This window comes from Crotalus tigris, unplaced genomic scaffold, assembly GCF_016545835.1.
Source record: "Crotalus tigris isolate CLP2741 ecotype Arizona unplaced genomic scaffold, ASM1654583v1 scf7180000018682.9941245338:1185362, whole genome shotgun sequence".
NCBI classification, from domain to species: Eukaryota; Metazoa; Chordata; class Lepidosauria; order Squamata; family Viperidae; genus Crotalus; species Crotalus tigris.
Window position 1 is genome coordinate 425,811 of NW_024097143.1, and position 22,138 is coordinate 447,948.

Sequence of the window (22,138 nt, forward strand, 5' to 3'; positions counted from 1 at the left end):
TTACAAATCCACCTGGTGGTGATGATATCTACGCCACATTTATCTAGCTTACTAAGAAATAGTATACTATGTCCACAGCATTTTGCTGGTGTACTAATTTAGTCACTTTGTCAAAAAATAAAATAAGATTGGTTTGGCATGACCTGTTTTTAACACACCCATGCTGGATCCTAGTTATAACTTTATTTGTTTTGAGATGTTCACAGATCTGATTTTTTTATTATCTTTTCCATGATCTTCCCAGGTATTGATACCAGACTGATTGGTCTGTAGTTTCCTGGGTCTGGGGTTTTTTTTCCCATCATTTTTCATCATTTATTTTTCATTGACAAGAGTTTTGTATCTCATCTAAAAATTATACTAAGTAAAGCTCCTTGATAAAACATCTCTGAATTGGTTTCAGAAACTTGTGGAGCCTGGATTGTATTTGCTTGCTATTTTTGTTATTCTGCTGCTTTGAGTCAACCTTTGTAGTGAGTAAAAAGAGAAAAAGCAATTCAGTTTTGATTTTTGAAGGTCAGCTCATTTGTCATGGGGGGCTGACGAACTGACCTAGTTGCTGATTTTGGAGAAAGCAGTCCCACTAGGCCAGCCTAGTATGTAGGTATTAGAGACTAGAACCCTGAGGGAGACACATATCCTCATTCTGCTGTTAGGGACTAGAACCCTGAGGAAGACTTATATCTTCATTCTGCTCTTAGGGACTAGAACCTTGAGGGAGACTCATATCCTGATTCTGCTGTTAGGTTTTAGAACCCTGAGGGAGACTCATTATGCTGGTCTAGCTTAAAATTTGGACCGAGAGGCGAACAAGGAATAAAATCTGTGCATATTGACAGAGTGAATGAAGTGGGTCCATTCCTTACCCCTTAGTTGATCTAAGATGAAATAGAAAAGATGGCAGATTGCTTTGCTTTTGAGGACAAAAATAAGTGCTTACTTTGAAGGGATTTTTTTTTCTGATGTTAACCCTATACTGACATATCAGCTGGTCAATTATATTCACCAAGTTATACAACTGCACAGAACTTTTTATTAGATCTATTGTTTGTTGCCCTATTCTTTTTTTTCCTTTCCCCAATAACAAATCGTAGTATTACACTGTTTCTCTTTTTGCTGTATTCTTTTATGGTAAATGCTGGTGAATGACTATAAAAAAATATTTTATTTCATTTGGTTTTATCATAGATTGGGGGAAATGGAACATCATGTGAACGCAGCAGGGGTGGAGGGAAATTGGAAAAAAAAGTTATGTATGCAAAGCAGATGACATTTCCTGATTGGATAAACAGAAAACAAAAATACTTTTTAAGATCATGGCTTTTGAAGATTATAAAACATAAAATATGTCTTAAGATAGGTGGCCATACAAAGCTTTTAAAATAAATGAATAATTAAAACAAATTATAAAATCGCCAGGCTATAACCAGAAATTGTAGTGAGAAGCAGGTCAACTGACCTGCTTGTTTCCTGAAGATGCTAAGAGGAAGAAAGACTTGACTCCTCTTTGCATGGCAGGATAGGAAGCCAAAAGTACATCAGGCCAATTTTGGAAATTCAACAGAGCTTGATGGTTATTATCACATCCTACTACTTAGAATATTGTGCAATAAAATCATAATATTGTGTTCTTTTCTTTGCCTTAGTTGAGAAGGATAGTAAAAGATGGTTATGCTGTAGAGCAGCGGTTCTCAACCTGTGGGTCACGACCATTTCACGGGGGTTGCCAAACAATGCAGTCCGCCATTTTTTCCCCCTTTTCCTTAGCTGTGCTACTCCCTTTTATTCTATTGGCATTTGAAAGCCAATATAATAAACTCTCTTGAATAGAGTCTAATTCTATTGGCTTTCAAAAGCCAATAGGAATTCTCCAGGCTGTCTCTGCCCTGCTGAGCCCGCCAAAAGTCCCATTCTGCAAATGGTGCTACAAGTTGTCTGCAGCGAAGGCGAGCTGTCTAGAAGTTTCCACCCCTCCCTGCTGAGCAACTACTAAAAATGTAAGTAAAAGAGGGCCAGGAGTGGGAGGTGGGAGGCTGGCAGGTGCAGGGAGGGTTGCTGGTGCGTGTGGGGCCCGGCAGGTGCCTTACCTCCCTTGGGCTGGGCCAGCTGGTGGCCCAGCCGGTGGTCGCCCTGTGCCATCACTGCCCCTTGCCAGCTACGCCTCGGCCGGCACAGGGGGCAGCACCACGCATGCACGGCGCTCCCAGGCAGGGAAAGTCCTTGACTTACGACTGGTTGGGTAGTCCTCAACTTACGACCAGTTGAGTAGTCCTCGACTTACGACCGGTTGGGGGTTGCAACATTAAAAAGGTTGAGAATCACTGCTGTAGAGATTAACAAATCGATAAAAAACTTCACATTTAAATCTGACAAAGCTATGGCAATCCATACTTTTTCCTCAAACAGGATTTTTTTCTTTTCAATTCTTTGAATTAGCTAGTATTAATGCTAGTATTGGTATGGCCTGAGAGTCCAGCTGGCAAACAATACTTTCCCCTTTAGTGTCACTAAAATATTGAAGGATGTGCTTTTTCCTCCAAGCTTCAATAACCATGGGGAAGCTTTCAGAGAAGGCAACACAGATACCTTCCCTTTATAGCTGCTGGCACAAAAGTTCTTCTGAACATTTCTCCACTTTCATTATCCAGAGCACAAGGCCAATCCACATCCATTCAAAATGCAGGAACAACTTCACAATTGCCAAGTGAGAAGACTTGTTTTGACTCACCCTGTAGAAAAAAGGGAAATAATGTTTCTGCTATGGAATGTCACTGATGACCCCTTAGTTGATCTAAGATGAAATAGAAAAGATGGCAGATTGCTTTGCTTTTGAGGACAAAAATAAGTTCTTACTTTGAAGGGATTTTTTTTCTGATGTTAACCCTATACTGACATATCAGCTGCTCAATTTTATTCACCAAGTTATACAACTGCACAGAACTTTTTATTAGATCTATTGTTTGTTGCCCTATTCCCCAATAACAAATTGTAGTATTACACTGTTTCTTTTTTTGTTGTATTCTTTTATGGTAAATGCTGGTGAATGACTGTAAAAAAAATATTTTATTTCATTTGGTTTTATCATAGATTGGGGGAAATGGAACATCACATAAACGCAGCAGGAGGAAAAGTGTCAACTGGGTATGTTTTCATTGTCTTTACGTGCAAGTAGGGAAAAACTCTCTTAAAGTAACATTTGCCTATGTTATTTCCATTACAATCTCTGACATTTTGTTTGGAATTGGTTGGAATAAGGGTGAAAAGATTTTTTTTCTCCCAAGACATGAGGCTGCAATGACCAGAAGACATGGATAAGAAGGGTGGGAAAAGAGGGTGCAAATTTCATGCAAAATATGGTTGAAAGAAGTTAAATTGAGCTATGGGTGAAGGTTCATTCAGTTGAAACATCTCTGTGTAAAATCAAGATATGCAATGATGTAAGAATGAAGAAAGATATTTGAATGCCTGATGAAAATAGAATATTTCAGGCACCCTTTAAGCTGTCATCTGACTCATTTGTTTCATTATCTGACCCCTTTTGGAGTATCAGTAGACTTTACAAAATGAAATTAGCTTCAGTATTCATTCCTACTTGTGGAATTTTGCAGATGTCCAGCATAGCTGAAATGGAAGTAAAGAGCTCTGAATCAGTCCCTTCAAGCACAGCCAGAAGATTATTTTGTCTGTAGTTTGGGACATTCTCTTGCCCTGTAGACAGCAAGTCCATCATGACCTCCTATGTTATCTTTGCATTGAAAAAGTTCTCATAAATGCTGTAGCCCAGGGTGATGTTGGGTAGCAGCTTTGGATTCTGGTTGAGTGGCAAAGAAGAAGGACAAGATGTACCAGAAACTCATACTCTGTATACTGCAAGATAAGAGACTGCAATTGGCTTTCATCTTGATGTGGGGTTTTCATCTTCAATTCATAAAGTCACATCATATTTCCTGAAGCTGTTCCTTTAAGGACATTTATAACTAATCAGTTGGATTGCTGTCTTATATGTCTAGTACACAAATTTGACAATCTAACAATTTGAAGTTAGTTATGGAATGCATCGCCCTCCAATGTATCTCTAATGCTGTAGCCCAGGGTGATCTTTGGTAACAACTTTGGATTCTGGTTGACCCCATGAAGGAGAAAGCAGGAGAAGATCAGACCAAAAGCCCACTCCCTGTACTGTAATGCAGGAAATATTCTCAGAAATTAATTCCTCAATGAAATAATGTGAGATTCCTGTATCATTCATTGTTTGGACCTTGCCAGGTGATGGAGTTCTTTGCGTCTTGCTATTAGAAAAACAGTCTTATTGACCACAAATGACTTTCTTTCCAGTGGTTTTCTTCAATCTCAAAATCATCCCAATTGGAAACTCTAGACCTGATCCCCACCATTATTTTCTCCAAATGGCGACTTAGAGATGCATTTTATAGTAATGGATCAACTGTCTTAGCAACTGGAGGCACTTATTTAAAATTCACTTTGGAAAATCATTTCCTTATAAAAAAAACAGGGTTCTATGAATACCAACCTTGCTACCAATCAAAATGAAGCCTCTAATAGCGAGTGCCATATAAAGTGCACTAACCAAATAGGTGGTAAGACAATAGGGGAACTCAGGCACCACACAGGTTATGTAGAAAGGAAACACAGGGCCACCCACAAAGGACTCAAATGTTTATACACCAATGCACAGAGTATGAACAGCAAACAGGGTGAACTAGAAATTCAGGTTAATGAGGGCAGATACGATATTGTTGCCATTACGGAAACATGGTGGGATGAAACTCACACATGGAACACACAGCTAGAGGGATTTAAATTATTTAAAAGAAACAGACCAAATAAAAGAGGAGGTGGAGTTGCTCTCTATATAAGAAATAACTACATCTCCACAGAAATAGAGTACAACAATGATAAAAACTGTCTTGAATGCATTTGGGTCAATATAAAAGGGGGGGGGAAATGACATTGCCATAGGTGTATACTACAGACCACCCAACCAAACAGAGGAAATAGATGAACTTTTTGCTAGTCAGCTAACTAAGGTATGTAGGAAGCACATCACAATAGTAATGGGGGACTTTAACTACCCTGACATCAACTGGGAGACAAACTCCGCACCAAGTGGAAGATCAAACAGGTTCCTGGCAAACCTAGCAGACAACTTTGTCTCCCAAAAAGTAGAGAATGGAACTAGGGGATTAGCCATTTTGGATCTAATTCTCACTAACAGAGATGAAATGATAGACGGTGTTGAAGCCATAGGAACTCTGGGAGGAAGTGATCATGCAATATTAGAATTCAACATTATAGAAGCACAAGCAATAGAACACAGTCAAACTAGAGTCTTGGACTTCAAGAGAGCTAATTTCAATAAACTTAGAGAGGGCTTGGGAAGGATTCCATGGATGAGAATCCTCAAGGGGAAAACAACTCAAGAAGCTTGGGAAATTTTGAAAAATGAGATAATAAAAGCACAGTCTAGCACAATACCAACAAAGAGGAAAAATAACAGCTCTCAAAAGAAACCAGCATGGCTGCATAAAGAACTCTCTGACAAATTGAAAGATAAAAAGGACAAGTATAGAAAGTGGAAAGAGGGGAACATAACTAAGTCAGAATATCAGCAAATAGCCCGAGCCTGCAAAGATGAAGTGAAGAAAGCCAAGGCTCAAAATGAACTGAGGCTTGCGACCAAAGTCAAAAATAACAAAAAAAGCTTCTTTCAACATGTAAAAAACAAGAAAAAAGTGAAGGAAATGATTGGTCCATTAGTGGGTGGAAGTGGCAAGAAGGTGACAAGCAACAGGGAGAAAGCAGAACTATTTAACTCATTTTTTGCATCTGTCTTTACACAAAGGGAAAAAACAGACCAACCTATCAAAAATAGTGCCATAAAAAACAAAACAGAAACACAAGTTAAGATAGGCAAGAAAATCGTTAGTGAGCACCTGTCCAGCCTAGATGAGTTCAAATCGCCAGGACCAGACGGATTACACCCCAGAGTTCTCAAGGAACTGGCAGATGTGATATCGGAGCCACTGAACTATATTTTTCAAAGATCCTGGAACACAGGGGAACTACCAGAGGACTGGAAAAGAGCTGATGTAGTTCCCATCCTCAAAAAAGGAAAAAAAATGGATCCAGGAAATTACAGACCTATCAGCCTGACCTCAATACCTGGGAAGATCCTGGAAAAGATAATCAAACAACGAATCAATGAACACCTAGAGGCAAACAAAGTCATTACTAAAAGCCAACATGGGTTTGTCAAAAATAGATCATGCCAGACAAATCTTATTGCATTCTTTGACCAAGTGACAAAATTAGTGGATCAGAGGAATGCTGTGGACATAATTTACTTGGACTTCAGTAAGGCATTTGATAAAGTAGATCACAACCTACTACTTGACAAGATAGAAAAATGTGGGGTAGACAGAACCACCACCAGATGGATCCGTAGCTGGCTGACCGGCCGTACTCAGCGAGTGGTCCTCAATGGAACTGCATCTATATGGAGGGAAGTGTGTAGTGGGGTGCCCCAGGGCTCTGTTCTGAGCCCAGTACTCTTCAACATCTTCATCAACGATTTGGATGAAGGGATAGATGGGGAACTCATCAAATTTGCAGATCACACCAAGCTGGCAGGAATAGCCAACACTCCAGAAGACAGGCTTCAGATACAGAAGGATCTGGACAGACTTGAACACTGGGCACTAACTAACAAAATGAAATTCAATGGTGAAAAAAGCAAGGTTCTACATTTAGGCAAGAAAAACCAAATGCACAAGTACAGCATAGGTGGCACCATGCTCAATAGTAGTAACTGTGAGAGGGACCTCGGAGTCCTAGTAGACAATCACTTAAATATGAGCCAGCAGTGTGCTGCAGCTGCCAAAAAGGCCAACACAGTGCTAGGCTGCATTAACAGAGGGATAGAATCAAGATCACGTGAAGTATTAATACCACTCTTCAATGCCTTGGTAAGGCCACACTTGGAATACTGCATCCAGTTTTGGTCACCACGATGTAAAAAAGATGTTGAGACTCTAGAAAGAGTACAGAGAAGAGCAACAAAGATGATTAGGGGACTGGAGGCTAAAACATATAAGGAACGGTTGCTAGAATTGGGTATGTCTAGTTTAACGAAGAGAAGGACAAGGGGGGACATGATAGCAGTATTCCAATATCTCAGGGGCTGCCATAAAGAAGAGGGAATTAAGCTATTTTCCAAAGCACCTGAAGGCAGGACAAGAAGCAACGGTGGAAACTAATCAAGGAGAGAAGCAACCTAGAACTAAGGAGAAACTTCCTGACAGTGAGAACAATTAATCAGTGGAACAGCTTGCCTCCAGAAGCAGTAAATGCTCCAACACTGGAAGTTTTTAAGAAGAGACTGGACAGCCATTTGTCCGAAATGGTGTAGGGTTTCCTGCCCGAGCAGGGGGTTGGACTAGATGACCTCCAAGGTCCCTTCCAACTTTACTACTATTACTAAGTCTCTTTATGTTGATTTAATTTCTAATTGGAGGAATATTTAAGTGAAATTATTCTGGCAAAAGTTTAGGTATTTCCTTGTTATTTATTGTTTCTGCTTTGATGACTCAGTTTAGTTGAAAGGGTGCCTTAATGCCCGAGTTAATCATCTTTGGTTTTGGATGGGTTGCAATGGCAGGTGTTTGTTTGCTTTTAATGGACTTCCTTATCTCCTTAGAGGAAGAACTAAAAACCTTTTCCTGGAGAAATTTTACCCTTGTGTTCACTATAAGTCAGCAGTGACATCATACATGTCATTATAAGTCAGCAGTGACATCATACATGTCATTTGTTATTAAGGGCTCTTAATAACAAAATATCATCCAAAGTATCTAGTGACACCAGTGCCCCTTCTAACACAGCTAGAAGTTTCAAAGGCTAAAGGGGGCTTCAATTTGGGAGATATAAAGTTCTTCTTTCACTGTGCTTGATGGGAAAAAAAGGAAGAGCTCTCTTCTGGAATAATAACCTGGGAAATGCAGCAGATTCTTCCTGAATAATATCAGGCATCTTAGAAATTTTCCAAATTTGTCTGCCTTTATTACTCACCATCCAGTTGACTTTATGTCCCAGGCAACACTAGAGGTCATGCTTTCCTGGTTTCTAACCTGAAGCATTAACCACAACATCAAACAATAATTTAATAGGGAGATTAAATAATTATCATCTCTCCAAGGTTCACTACAATGCCTACTCACCGTGACATCTTTTCCATCTTTTTATTTCTTTCAAAAGGTTTTCCAACAAAACCCCATTTTATTTCTGAATTTTGCATATCAGCTTGCAAAATTCAAAATAAATGTTCACCAGCCATGACAGTCTATCCTTGCACAGATACATTGTTAACTATTAAATCCTTAATATTAAACTTAGCAATTTTTTTTCAAGATTATAAAACATAAAATATGTCTTAAGATAGGTGGCCATACATATCTTTTAAAATAAATGAACAATTAAAAGAAGTTATGGAATGTTTTTGAGAAATGACAATCTGACAATATCTCTTTGTCCTTTTAAAAAATTTACGCAAGACTCGAAGCCATACTCTGAAAAAAACAGAGTTAAACAGTATGATTCCAGATCAGTAAAGAAATGAGACAACACTGTATTCTCCTCTCTTATGTATGCATCTCATACATTGAACGGATATTGAAGAAATGTAGGTTAGAAGACAAATGACATGGTTTTAAATTGGTGGAGGAAACATCAATAAACTTCACTATGCTATTTATTGATAGTAAGATTAATCACATGGGAGAAAGACAAAATTCTTTGAACAAATAACTGTTTACAATGTCTTATTTTAATTTAGAAATAATGTGGATAAAATATAACTGCCAAAATCAAGATCACTCATTGTTTTTCATCATTAGATGCTCCTTCGCATTCATGTCAGGTCTCAGAATGATGATATAACATTTGGGGACAAAGATGCAGCCGAGTAAGCCGAGGCTGGAGGTCAGGATGGAGAAGATCTGCACAGCCACCATGTATTTTCCTTTGGTGCTCAGGTAGGCGGGGACAAAAGAAACCCAAACACTGCAGAAGAGCAGCATGCTGAAGGTGATCCACTTGGCTTCGTTGAAGCCCCCTGGTAATTTCCGGGCTAGAAAAGCCACCAAGAAACAGATGGAAGCCAGAAAGCCCAAGTAGCCAAGGGCAGAATAGAACATGATGACTGAACCTTCATTGCACTGCAGTAGGATCTGCCCTTTTTGGGAATATAAGTCAGAATCTGGGAATGGGGGAAAGATTCCCAGCCATATGAAACAGATGCCCACCTGAACACCAGAGCAGGAGAAGATGATGAAATTGGCCAAAGATTTCCCAAGCCATTTCCTAATTTTGCTTCCTGGCTTTGTGGCCAGAAATGCCATCACAACCATGGTAGTCTTGGCCAGCAAGGATGACACAGCAACTGAGAAAACAACACTGAAGGCAGTTTGTCGAAGAAGGCATGTCACTTTCTTAGGTTGGCCAATGAATAGAAGGGAAGTCAAGAAGGAAAGCAGGAGAAAGATCAGCAGAATGTAGGTGAGATCACGGTTGTTAGCTTTGACTATGGGAGTTTCTCGATATTTAATAAAAATTCCTAGAATTAAGGCTGTGGTAAGAGACAAAAAAAGGGCAGAGACAGCCAGGATGAAACCTAAGTTTTCTTTGTAGGACAGGAAAGTTATAATTTTGGCAACACACTGATCCCGCTTCTCGTTGGAGAAATGGTCATCTGGACATTTTGCACATTGGGCTACATCTGGAAAACACAACTGCTTTTTAAATAGTGATTCAATGACATTCAGCACATCATGACCAAACAACCAGAAGCAGGATATAGATAGAGCAATGAAGATTTTTTCTCTATATATATATTTTTAAAGTAATTATATTATTAAAATAATGAAATGCAAGGAAAAAATGCTTAATTACTAGGAATGAATAAAGTAGTTAATTATGTTTATGGAAATCATTTCTCTCTTTCCTTTCATTATTTCCCCAAGCTGTGAGTAGAATAAACACACAAACACAAACACACCACTTCCACACATAATCTATTTGTTTCTCTCTGTGTGTGTGTTTTACTTTAAAGTGTAAAGATTCTTGCTGGCATCTGATATTAGGTTTGATTCATCTCACAACTTTCTGGTTAAAAATCATGTTCTAAAGCTTTAAATACATCCTGCTGTTCAATGTGTTCCACATACGAAAGCTATTCTTTTTAAAAGTTGCTTAAACTTAATCACAGATTCTGTAGATCAGTGTTTTCAACCTTCACAACATTAAGACGTGTACTTCAATTCCCAGAATTCCTCAGCCAGAATTCCCCAATTCCCTGAATTCCATGGCTCCTGAGGAATTCTGGGAGTTCATGTCCACATGACTTAATGTTGCCAAAAATCACTGCTGTAGGTATTGTCAAGTGTCATTGCTGCATATTCTCCAAATTGCCCTCCCAATCTGACATCACTGCCAAAATATCTATTTTTCCAATTCTCTCCTAACTTTCTTCTTGCGACTGCCAGAAAAAATAGGGTTAGGGTTAGCATTTTTTTTTTTTTTTTGCTTTTTGAAACTATACCTATAAAGAATATGTGTGATTTCAGTTCATTTTGTATAGGATTTTTCTGAATAATTTGATGTATTTCATTCCAATGCTTTTGAGGTTTTTTTGCACAACCACTACAGATGATAAAGTGTTCCTTTTTCTCATGGCTTTTCCAACATTAAATGTTCTATTATTTGTTTATTTTGAAATTGTTGATGTAACTTTAGAACATTTAAAAAACATTTGCAGCAATTTCCCCTTAAATTATAACTTGGCGTGAATTTTCTATATTTTTCTTTTTAAAAGCTCTTCTCATTTTTGTATTGTGATTAATTGTTTGACATTTTGCATCCATTTTATCATAAAAATGTTTATTTTTTTCCATCTCCATGTTGTATTTTAAAAACAATTTATATATGGTTCTTAATCATAAATCTTATTTTCTATATGTATTTCAAATGCTGTCGTATTTTTTAAGGTCTCTCAATCTTTTTCAAAATTGCTTGTTATTGTTTCAGCAACTTTGAAAACATTCACAATGGTGAATTTTACCTTCACTGAACAATTCTTGCAGTGTTTTTAGTCTGTTTCTTGAGTCTAGATATAATATATTGGTATACGAGAACAAATCTTGCTAATACCAGAGCTGTGGTGGCACAGTGATTAGAATGCAGTATTGCAGTCTAACTCTGCTCACAGCCTGGAGTTCGATATTGACCAGCTCAAGGTTGAATCATTCTTCCATCCTTTCAAGTCAGTAAAATGAGGACCCAAATTTTTGAGGGGCAATATGCTGACTCTGTAAACTGCTTAGAGCATGCTGTAAAGCACTATGAAGCAACATATAAGTCTAAGTGCAATTCCTATTGCTACTATATTATCCTTAGAATAAAAGACTAGTGCTGCTTCTTTGTTCTTGAATTACCTACCTTCCTGCACAGAGATGGTTCCTTCCATACATGGAGAACAGTCATAGCAGCAAACTGGTTCTCCCTCTCTCATCAGCTTGGTATGTCCTGGGAGGCAACTTTCCGTACACCTAGAAAAGGGGGCCTTCTGAACAGAAAGAAAAATCAGAGAAATATATGAATGAGGGGATTACTTCTAAAAATGGAAGCGAGCACCAAAGTGCGTTCATGAATTCAAGAAGGTACTTTCAAAATCTTTTTCCAAATACAATGAAAATATTTTTGTTTAGTGAAATTTCTCCACTAGCAGTTTCATTTCAGCAGGCTATAATCTCAGAGTCCCCTTAATGTTCAGAAAAAGCTGCTGACTCTCCAGTCCAATCATCATTATGCTGGGATTTTTCTGCATTTGGGCTTCAGATCCTATCAGCTTCAGCCAACTGATCAACGATACAAAACTATGGAAAGCCTACTCCAAAGCATGGAAATCAAAAGGTTACTTCATCTTATCTTAGCAATTGCTAAAACATCATCTGTCACAACATTTCCTCTGCCTTCTTACAATATGTATTTCTTAGATCTCAATTTACTATCAACTGAGTCTCAAAGGAGACTCCAGTTCTGAAAAAAACATTGAATGATTCAATAGAAGAAAATCTGTATAACTCAGGGTTGAATTGTAAACTCCTTGATGCTCTCTGGTTTTGACTGCCTGTTTGCAGATATTTCATTACTTGAGTAGATAACATTATCACTGCTATCATCAGGCATTGATGATGTTACTTAGTTGGGAAATTAACCAATGAAATTACCTGCAAACAAACAACCAAGGTCAGAGAACACCAAAGATTCCTCTGAATAAAACGCCCTACCGTATGTTCCTCAGCGTCAAAGGCCAGTTCCTTGGTTTGTGATGCTCCTAAGTTTCCTTATGTGCTACAAGCAGCTTTGGCCTAGCCAACAACATGTTTTCCATTCTACACCGGAACAATTCTGGTATTCCCATCATAAGAAATAGATTTTTTTTAAAGTATTTTTATTAGTTTTCTATCATTACTATTCATTTGTGCTTAATGAACAATGTGTTGTCTGGGTTGATTTTTGCCTAATCATATTGCTTAAATTCTTTGAACTATGGTGCTGGAGAAGACACCTGCGAGTCCCTTGGACTGCAAGGCGTTCAAACTGGTCAGTCCTAGAAGAAATCAACCCCGACTGCTTTTTAGAAGGCCAGATCCTGAAGTTGAAACTCAAATACTTTGGCCACCTAATGAGAAGGAAGGACTCACTGGCTCACTAATGCTGGGAAAGATTGAGGGCAATAGAAGAAGGGGATGACAGAGAATGAGATGGCTGGATGGAGTCACTGAAGCAGTAGGTGTGAACTTAAATGGACTCCAGAAGATGGTAGAGGACAGAAAGACCTGGAGGAACGTTGTCCATGGGGTCGGGATGGGTCGGACACGACTTCGCAATTAACAACAACAACAAATTGGTTAAATTCTTACTCTCTGCCCTGCTTTTCCAATCATTGATAAAATAAGTTCTATATTTGAAAGTATTCTGTATCTTCTTTTACTTTGATTCTCAATGTGAGTCTGTCCATTTCTGCACAGTCCAATATTTTCTTCATTATTGCTTCCTTCAATCATGCTATCTCATTTTTCCAGTGCAGTGCAAATACATGTAATGTTAAATATACATTTCGTTTATCAAACTTTTCTAGCATTATGCCGAGTAAAAAAACAGTTCAGGTTTAAAATCTACATGTTTTCCTAACATCTTTTCTCATCAAGTATGTATTTTAGTCTAAAAGATTTTTGCCTTTACACATGTCCACCACAAGTGATAATATGTACTGGGATTTTGATTACATTTCCAACATTTGCTAGACATATTTTTAAACATTTTTGCTAATCTAACAGTAGCAATTTCAGTCAAGAATCTTCTCAATCTCTCTGCTATTACTGAGGCAAAAAATGTATAATCCACATTTAATAATAATATTGGTCTATAATTTTTCATCTGTGTCAAATCTGAATCTTCCCTTCATATTAAAGTAATACTTGCTTCCATCCTCTAATAATACCTCGTTACACACTTTCTTCATTGGTAGGCTTAATGTATCTTGTAGATATTTGTAAACCTCTGCGGGTAGCACATCCGGTCCTGGTATTTTATCGTTTTTCTGCTTTTTTATAGCTTCTATGATTTCCATCATTGTAATTTTTTCATTTAATATATTTTTTAGGTTTTCTGATATTTTTGGTAGGTTTGCATTTTCCAAGTATTGTATCATTTTTTTCTCGAGAAATTCCTTCTACATCATATAATTTTTCATAAAAATCTTTGTTTTTTTAATTGCATCAGTTTGAAATTGTATGTCACCTTTCTCATCTTGTAGTTTATTATCAGTTTCTTCTCTCTTTCTTTTTTTAGTTTATATGCCAACCATTTTCCCAGCTTGTTTTTATTTTCAAAAAAGTTTTGTTTTATCCTTTTTATTTGTAGAGCCAATGCTTCTGACTCTATTAAATTTAATTTATGTTTCATTGTCTCCATTTGTCTTTTCACAATTTTCTTTTGTGGATGTATTTGTAATTCTAATTCCAGTTTCTTGAATTCTTCTCTGTTATGTTTTTTTTGTTGTTGTTCTTTTTAGCCATATATGTTATAGCTAATCCTCTAAAATACTGTACTTTCTGGCGTATAAGATGACTTCCGCAAGCATTAAAATAGGTGCCGAAGTCGGGGATCATCTTATACACCGAGTTGTCTTATTTGCTGGAATATACAGTACGCTTTGGCTATGTCCCATACATTCTGAATTGATATTGTTTCCCTTTTATTTTCTTTAAAGAAAAACTCCATTTCCTTTATTGCTAATTCTACAAATTGTTTCTCTTTTAACAAAGATTGATTCAAAGTCTATCTTGATTTCTTCTTTACCTCTTTCCGGGTCAGCATTATTGGATTATGATCCACCCAAATGTTAGGTTTTACCTCAATCTCATATATATTAGTACTTAATTAATTCTAGGCCAAGATTTATGTCTATTCCAATAAAACATGTACTGGGTCTTTTTTGGGTTACTTTCTGCCTAAGTATCCTGTATGGAAATTTCTTCTGTCATTCTAAAAAACACCTTAAGGAGTGTCTTTTTTCCCCTTTCCCCTCTTTTGCTGTTTCTATAATCTAACTTTCTATCTACAATTGCATTAAAATCTCCTATCAAACAAATGCTTTGATGTTCCATTTCCAATATTTTCTTTTGTAATTTTTGATATAATTCTTCTTGTTTGTTATTTGGTGCATATATTGCTACCATCAGTATCTGGTTTTGATTTATCATTATTTCTACCATTAGGATTCCTCCTTCTTTATCTGAGTAGACCTGTTTGGATTCCAATGTCTCTTTTATATATAAAGTGGCCCCTCTTTTCTTTTGAGATGCTGATGTAAAATAAAGTTTCCCAATTTTGGAATATTCCAGCAATTTATAGTGTTGTTTTTTTATATGTGTGTCTTGGAGACAAATTATATCTATTTTTAGTTTCCGTAATCGTGCAGAAAATATTTCTTTTTGATGGGGAGTTCAATTCATTTATATTCATTGAGAAAATTCCACTTTCTTTCTCCATCTTCTTATATTTAGGTTTTATTCACCTAGTGGACAATTCCTGTCTCTATTCTTTTATCACCTACTCTCTTTCTTGATCTGTATTTTCTTCTTCTTCTTCTTCTTCTTCTTCTTCTTCTTCTTCTTCTTCTTCTTCTTCTTCTTCTTCTTCTTCTTCTTCTTCTTCTTCTTCTTCTTCTTCTTCTTCTTCTTCTTCTTCTCTTTGTATGGGTGTCTCTTCTGTTACTAACTTTCTCTGTATTTCATCTTCCCTATCCCCTTGTGGGTCTTGTGTTTTCTCTTCAAGAAAACTTATGTATGTCTCATAGAACTCTGTTGCCTTAAAGATAGAGTCCAATCTATATGTTTTCATATCCCAATTTATTAATATTCCCTCTAGGACCAACCATCTGAAATTCACTCCTTTTTCATTTAATTTTATAATCAAAAATTGGTAGTATTTTTGAGAATATCTTATCCTCCTAGGGATCTGTTCAGGACCACAATTTCTTTTTTTCTATACATCAGCAGCTCATCTCTTACTCTCTTCAATATTTCATTGTTTTTTTCACAAATCTAATGTGAACCTAGGGAGTCTATGTCTCCTTGTGTAGCTTGAGTTAATTCTATATACCTGATCCAATTCTCCGTCCATCTCATTTTTTTCACTTCTAGTGCTTCAGCAAACAAATTAGTAATCATTTATGTTAGGACTTCCTCCTTATCTTCAGGTACGTTCTGTTCTGTTAAAAAGTGTGATCTTTTTCCATTTCCAGTATTGTGATTGTATCTTCCAAGCTTTTATTTGCCTGTGCTAATTTTTGATTTTCTTCTTTTCTTTCCTCCATCTTTTTCTTAGTTTCTTTTGATTTCTCTTCCATTTTCTGGATTTCTTGCTCATTTTTTATAATCATTTGTTGAGAATTTTCTAATTGTGAGTTTATAATGAAGACCTGCTCATTTATCTTATCCAAATTGTTTCTTGTTTCCTTGTTTCCTTGTATCTTCTTTATGTGAAACAATTGCTTCCTGAATTGATTGCAATGTTGTTTGCATTTCCTTTCTTGTAGAATCATGGCTTCAATCAATCTCTGATATACTGGGCAGGGCTACCCAGATGATGGAGCTGAAGGAGATTTTTTAGAAGTTTAGCAAGGTTTGGGATACTCTGTTTTTTTATTCCTCCTCCAGTTACTCTATCATCAATCTGTTGTGCCCCCTGGAAAGTATCTTTATCTCAAAAAAAAACTGTCTGTCACTATCAGGTTTGGAGGAGTAGTTATAAAGTCAATCGATATTTGTAATCAAAATGGCCAGCTAATCTTAAACCAATCAGTAAGACTCACCAAGCCAGGAGTAGTAAAAAGCCATATTGTTCTCTGTCTCTAGATGTTTCTTGAAATCCAGGTCAACCAACGTTTGTAATCCACAGTGAGCAGTATAATTCCATACATTCAGTGATAAAATATTATATAAAGTCCTGCTTCCTTCTATCTTCAGCTGTTTGTTACAGTTCCAAGAGCTTTCAAAGTCATCCAGCTGGCTGCTTATCTGTATCTGGGCTTTAGGCCAAGTCCATCCCAGGGATAATATATGAAAGAGTTTGTCTCTATTTCACCACTAGATGCCACTCTCCCAAGTAATTGGAGTTTAAATCAAAAGTTATTCATAAGATTAGTCTCATACTCTTATTTTTAAGCACAAATTAATAATTTTGACGGTTGATCAAATTTAGCAAAGCAATGTCTTTATATTACTCATGGTTTATCATTCTGTATTCTCTATTCCTGTCCCCCTTCAAGTTTTCTTCCTCCCACTTTTGTTTCTCTGGTGGTGGGGGGGAAATCCCCTTCCTCCAGTCACATCTGGGGAGTTCTTGCTTTGGGGGAATTTATTCCAAGGAATAGTGTTCAAAAATGGTAGATAGAAAGAGGATCTTCTCACCCAGTTCCATGACATACTGTTATTGATCCTCTCATAGGGCTAGTCCTCACCCTTCCCAGCTGTCAGTAGCTCTTGTACAGACTGCATAAATGCAGTCCATCTCTCTTCTGTGGGTTTGGAGGGATTTCCTCAGATCAAATGGGCTAATGATCATGATCAACAAGGATTTCCTTCTTTGTTATTGCCTCTCTGGGTTGACTTTTGGGCTTTTGGGGCTCCCTGGTAGAAGGAAATCAGCTGTGGGGTGTGGAGCTTCGCACTCCCCACATCTGTATCACTACAACATCAAACCGGATATCCCTTATCATAAGAACAGATCTTTTGAGAGGACCATGAAAAATAATTTCTCCTTCAACTTGTACTTTTAGCAGTGGTGACTCTCCATCTGAGTTAAAAGACTGATAAACCAAAAAATCACATGGATACATAGGAACAGGTGAACAATAAAACCCACATAGAGGCAGACTTGGTTACCTGGTTAAAAGATGTTGGCCATATGATGGCGCTCTCATCCACAGAGATCTCGATGTCTGAAGAGACTTCTTTTTCAACATTCCCAATTATCACCCCAGCAGCAGATTTGTTGGGAAATATTGCCCAGTCCATGATATTAAAGTCAGCAGTGGGAATTCCATACTCATTCAAATAAACGTCATTTACAGAAAAATTGTAATTCTGGAAGTTTCTTAGAAATGGATGGAGCTGAAAAGACATGGAGAATCACCCTTGCAATGTATACATTCTCATTTGAGCAATAAGTCAAAACAGCGGTACTTTATCCTAGTGCTTCTGTCTGCAAATGTGGTAGGAAGAGTATATTTTTCACTTTAATTACATCTCTCCCTCTCTTTCTTTCACACTCCCATCGTTTCTTACAGGCTCTTTCCACTCTGTCTGTCTGTCTATGTCTTTGTGTCTCCCCTTCTCACACACATATATATCTTTTTAATTTATTTTAGCCTACTCTTCTTTATGAAATTGGTAAGCTCAGATCCCAAACATGTTGTGCAACAATGGTGGAAACTCAATAGAGCATGATGGTTATTGTCACATCCTTGTTTTTGTTAATTGCAAAGTCATGTGCGACCCATCGTCACCCCATGGACAATGTTCCTCCAGGTCTTCCTGTCTTCTACCTTATTCTGGAGTCCATTTAAGTTCACACCTACTGCTTCAGTGACTCCATCCGGCCACCTCATTCTCTGTCGTCCCCTTTTTGTATTACCCTCAATCTTTCCCAGCATTAGTCCCTTCTCCAGTGAGTCCTTCCTTCTCATTAGGTGGCCAAAGTATTTGAGTTTCAACTTCAGGATCTGGCCTTCTAAAGAGCAGTCGGGGTTGATCTCTTCTAGGACTGACTGGTTTGAACGCCTTGCAGTCCAAGGGACTCGCAGGAGTCTTCTCCATCATCATAGTTCAAAGGCCTCAATTGTTGGCAGGGCGATGTCTCTGCTTTTTAGTATGCTGTCTAGTTTTGCCATAGCTTACCTCCCTAGGAGCAAGCGTCTTTTAATTTCTTGGCTGCAGACCCCATCTGAGGTGATCTTGGAGCCCAGGAAAATAAAATCTGTCACTACCTCCATTTTTTCCCCATCCATTTGCCAGGCATTGAGAGGCCCGGATGCCATGATTTTGGTTTTCTTAATGTTGAGTTTCAAGCCAACTTTTGCACTCTCCTTCTTCACCCACATTAAGAGGCTCTTTAGTTCCTCATCACTTTCTGCCATTAGAGTGGTATCATCTGCATATCTTAGTTGTTGATATTTCTCCCGGCAATCTTAATTCCAACTTTTGATTCATCTAGCCCTGCCTTTCCCATGATGTGCTCTGCATATAAGTTAAATAGGCAGGGTGACAGTATACAGCCTTGCCAGACTCCTTTCCCAATTTTGAACCACTGCTAGTGGTTCCGTGTCCTGTTCTCACTGTTGCTTTTTGACCCACATATAGGTTTCTCAAGAGACAAATAAGATGTCTGGTACTCCCATCTCTTTAAGAACTTGCCACAATTTGTTGTGATCCACACAATCAAAGTCTTTAGCATAGTCAATGAAGCAGACGTAGATGTTTTTCTGGAACACCCTAGCTTTCTACATGCTCCAGCATATGTTGGCAATTTGATCTCTAGTTCCTCTGCCTCTTCGAAATCCTGCCTGTACTTCTGGTAGTTCTCGGTCAACATACTGCTGGAGTCTAGCTTGTAGGATTTTAAAAAATGTAAAAAATGTCACATCCTACTGTTATTTATTCAACAATTGTGAAAAAAAACTTCCAGTCTCTTGAAACATCATATCCTAATGTCACAAGCATCCTGAATCAGCACACCAGGTTTAATCTAGAAGAGTCAGCAACACAATCTATTTGTTTGGTTAGAACAAATATTAGAAACAGGCAATTGTTGTTAGGTCATCCCCATACGATGATACTTATCTTTAATGTAACATTTAAGAATGGAAAGGGAACCATCAGCAACATTTTGAAGAAGCATTACCTGCCTTGGCTGTACCTTCTGGAGTGTCTGGTGGTCCACAACAGGCATCCTCCTCTTACTCATTTGGGAGGAAAAGGCAGCACTGAGGACCCAGGCCACAACCTGGATTGTTGTGGAAATGCTGGAGCCATCCTCAGACAGTATTCTTCCAACCAGATCCCGGGATGGGATTTCCCAAGTCTCTTTTTCCAGACATCTCTTCCAAACTTTCTTAGACAACAAAGGGCTTGAATAAGAACACAGAAATGCTGCCTTTCCAAACTTTCCTGTAGCAGAATAATGTGAATTAAAATCATAATATTGTGTCCTTTTCTTTCCCTTAGTTGAGAAGGATAATAAAAGATGGTTATGCTGGAGATTAACCAAATGGTAAAATAATCTCACATTTAAATCTGACAAAGCTGTAGCAATCCATACTTTTTCCTCAAACAGGATTTTTTTCTTTTCAATGTCTCGTATTAGCACTGCTAGTATTAATGTGACCTGAAAGTTCAAGTAACAAACAATACTTTTCACTTTAGTGTTGCTAAAATATTCAAGGATGTCCTTTTCCCTCCCTGCTCTAGGACCCAAGGGTAAGCTTTCTGAGAAGGCAACACAGACACCTTTCCTTACGGCTTCTGGCACAAAGGTTCTTCTGAACTTTTCTCCACTTTCATTGTCCGGAGCAGCGAGGCCGATCCATGTCCATCGGAAATGCAGGAGCAACTTGATAATTGCCAAGTGAGGAGGTTCTTGTTTTGGACTCACCCGGTAGAAAAAAGGGAAATGATGTTTCTGCTCTGGAATGTGGCTGATGACCCCATAGTTGATCAAAGATGAAACAGAAAAGATGGTTGATTGCTTCCTTTTAAGGACAAAAATAAGTTCTTACCTCTAAGGGATTTTTTTTCTGATGTTAACTCTATACTGACATATCAGCTGGTCAATTATATTCACCAAGTTATACAACTGCACAGAATTTTCAATTTAGATATGCTGTTTTATTATCCTATTTTTTTTCCTTTCCCCTATAACAAATAGCTGTATTACAGTTTTTCTGTTTTTGCTGTATTGTATTGTAAAGGCTTTAAAAAATATATCATTTGATTTGCTTTTATCATAGATTGGGGAAAATGGAACATCATGTGAATGCAGTAGAAAAAAATATGTCAGCTGGGTATGTTTTCATTGTCTTTACGTGCAAGTAGGGAAAAACTCTCTTAAAGTAACATTTGCCTATGTAATTTTCATTACAATCCTTAGAGATGTTGTTTGGAATTGGTTGGAATAAGGGTAAAAAGATGTTTTTGTCTGCCAAGACATGAGACTGCAGTGACCAAAAGAAAGGGAAAAGAGGCAGAAGGGTGGGAAAAGAGGATGCAAATTCCATGCAAAATATTGTTCAGAGCAGTTCAGATGAACTATGGGTGAAGGTTCATTCAGTTGAATCATCTCTGTGTAATCTATGTATCTTTAAAAAAAATCAAGATATGCAATGATGTAAGAATGAGGAAAGGTATTTGAATGCCTGTTCAGGTGTTCTTTAAGCTCTGCAATCTGACTATTTTATTTATTATCTGACCCCTTTTGGATTATCAATAGACTTTACAAAATGAAATTAGCTTCAGTATTCATTCCTACTTGTGGAATTTTGTAGATGCCCAGCATAGTTGAAATGGAAGTAAAGAAATCCGAATCAGTCCCTTCAAGCACAGCCAGAAGATTATTTTGTCTTCCACAACTGTAGTTTGGGACATTCTCTTGCCCTGTAGACAGCAAGTCCATCATGACCTCATATGTTATTCTTGCATTGAAAAAGTTCTCATAGATGCTGTAGCCCAGGGTGATGTTGGGTAGCAGCTTTGGATTCTGGTTGATCTCATGAGTGGCAAAGAAGAAGGGCAGGACATGACAGAAGCTCATACTCTGTATACTGCAAGATAAGAGACTGCAGTTAGTTTTCATCTTCTATTCATAAAATCACATCATATTTCCTGAAACTGTTCCTTTAGGGACATTTATAACTAATCAGTTGGATTGCTGTCTTATAAGTCTAGTGCACAAATTTGACAATCTAACAATCTGTGCTCTACCTGGGGCTACTCTTGAAAAGTATCTAGAAGTTCAGATGGCACAGGATGTGGCTGTGCCAGCAATTATGGACACATAAAGGACTGCGCATATAACATCTCTGTTATATGCCTTGTTGTGCAAGCTGCATTGGATGCCAGTTTGCTTCTGGGTCCTATTGAAGGTGTTGGTTATGACCTTTGAAGTACCTGGCATTGGGATAGGCTACCTATGGAACCATCTTCATCCCATTACTTTGGCCCATCTCACCTGGTCTGCTAGGAAAAGTATTTGCAGATCTCATCAGCTAAAGAACTCCAGTTCATGAGGTCCAGGAAGAGAGCTTTCTCTGCCATTGTCCCTGCCCCTTGGAACATTCTTCCACCAGAGATGAGGTTGGTACCCATTCTCCTGACTGTTCAGAAATGTCTGGTTCTGCTGACTCACTTGGGACCCACAGAGATGCACACAGCCATAGGGCTAGTTAGTGGCTTGAAGGACCTGCCCTGTCTTTTTAATTCTGAATTTTAGATATTTTATT

At 37.8% G+C, this 22,138-nt stretch overlaps 1 protein-coding gene across 1 annotated transcript; it reads right to left on the reverse strand.

The window, feature by feature from the left end:
- Nucleotides 1–8,888: 8,888 nt before the first annotated feature.
- Nucleotides 8,889–21,450, reverse strand: LOC120313425 (vomeronasal type-2 receptor 26-like). The gene is made up of 6 exons (XM_039355338.1): nucleotides 21,169–21,450; nucleotides 19,930–20,028; nucleotides 19,561–19,755; nucleotides 17,529–17,756; nucleotides 11,512–11,638; nucleotides 8,889–9,793 (listed from the first exon to the last, which is right to left on the reverse strand). Exons 1-6 carry the CDS (start codon nucleotides 21,448–21,450, stop codon nucleotides 8,889–8,891), a joined length of 1,836 nt encoding a protein of 611 aa, XP_039211272.1.
- Between the last annotated feature and the right edge of the window lie 688 nt (nucleotides 21,451–22,138).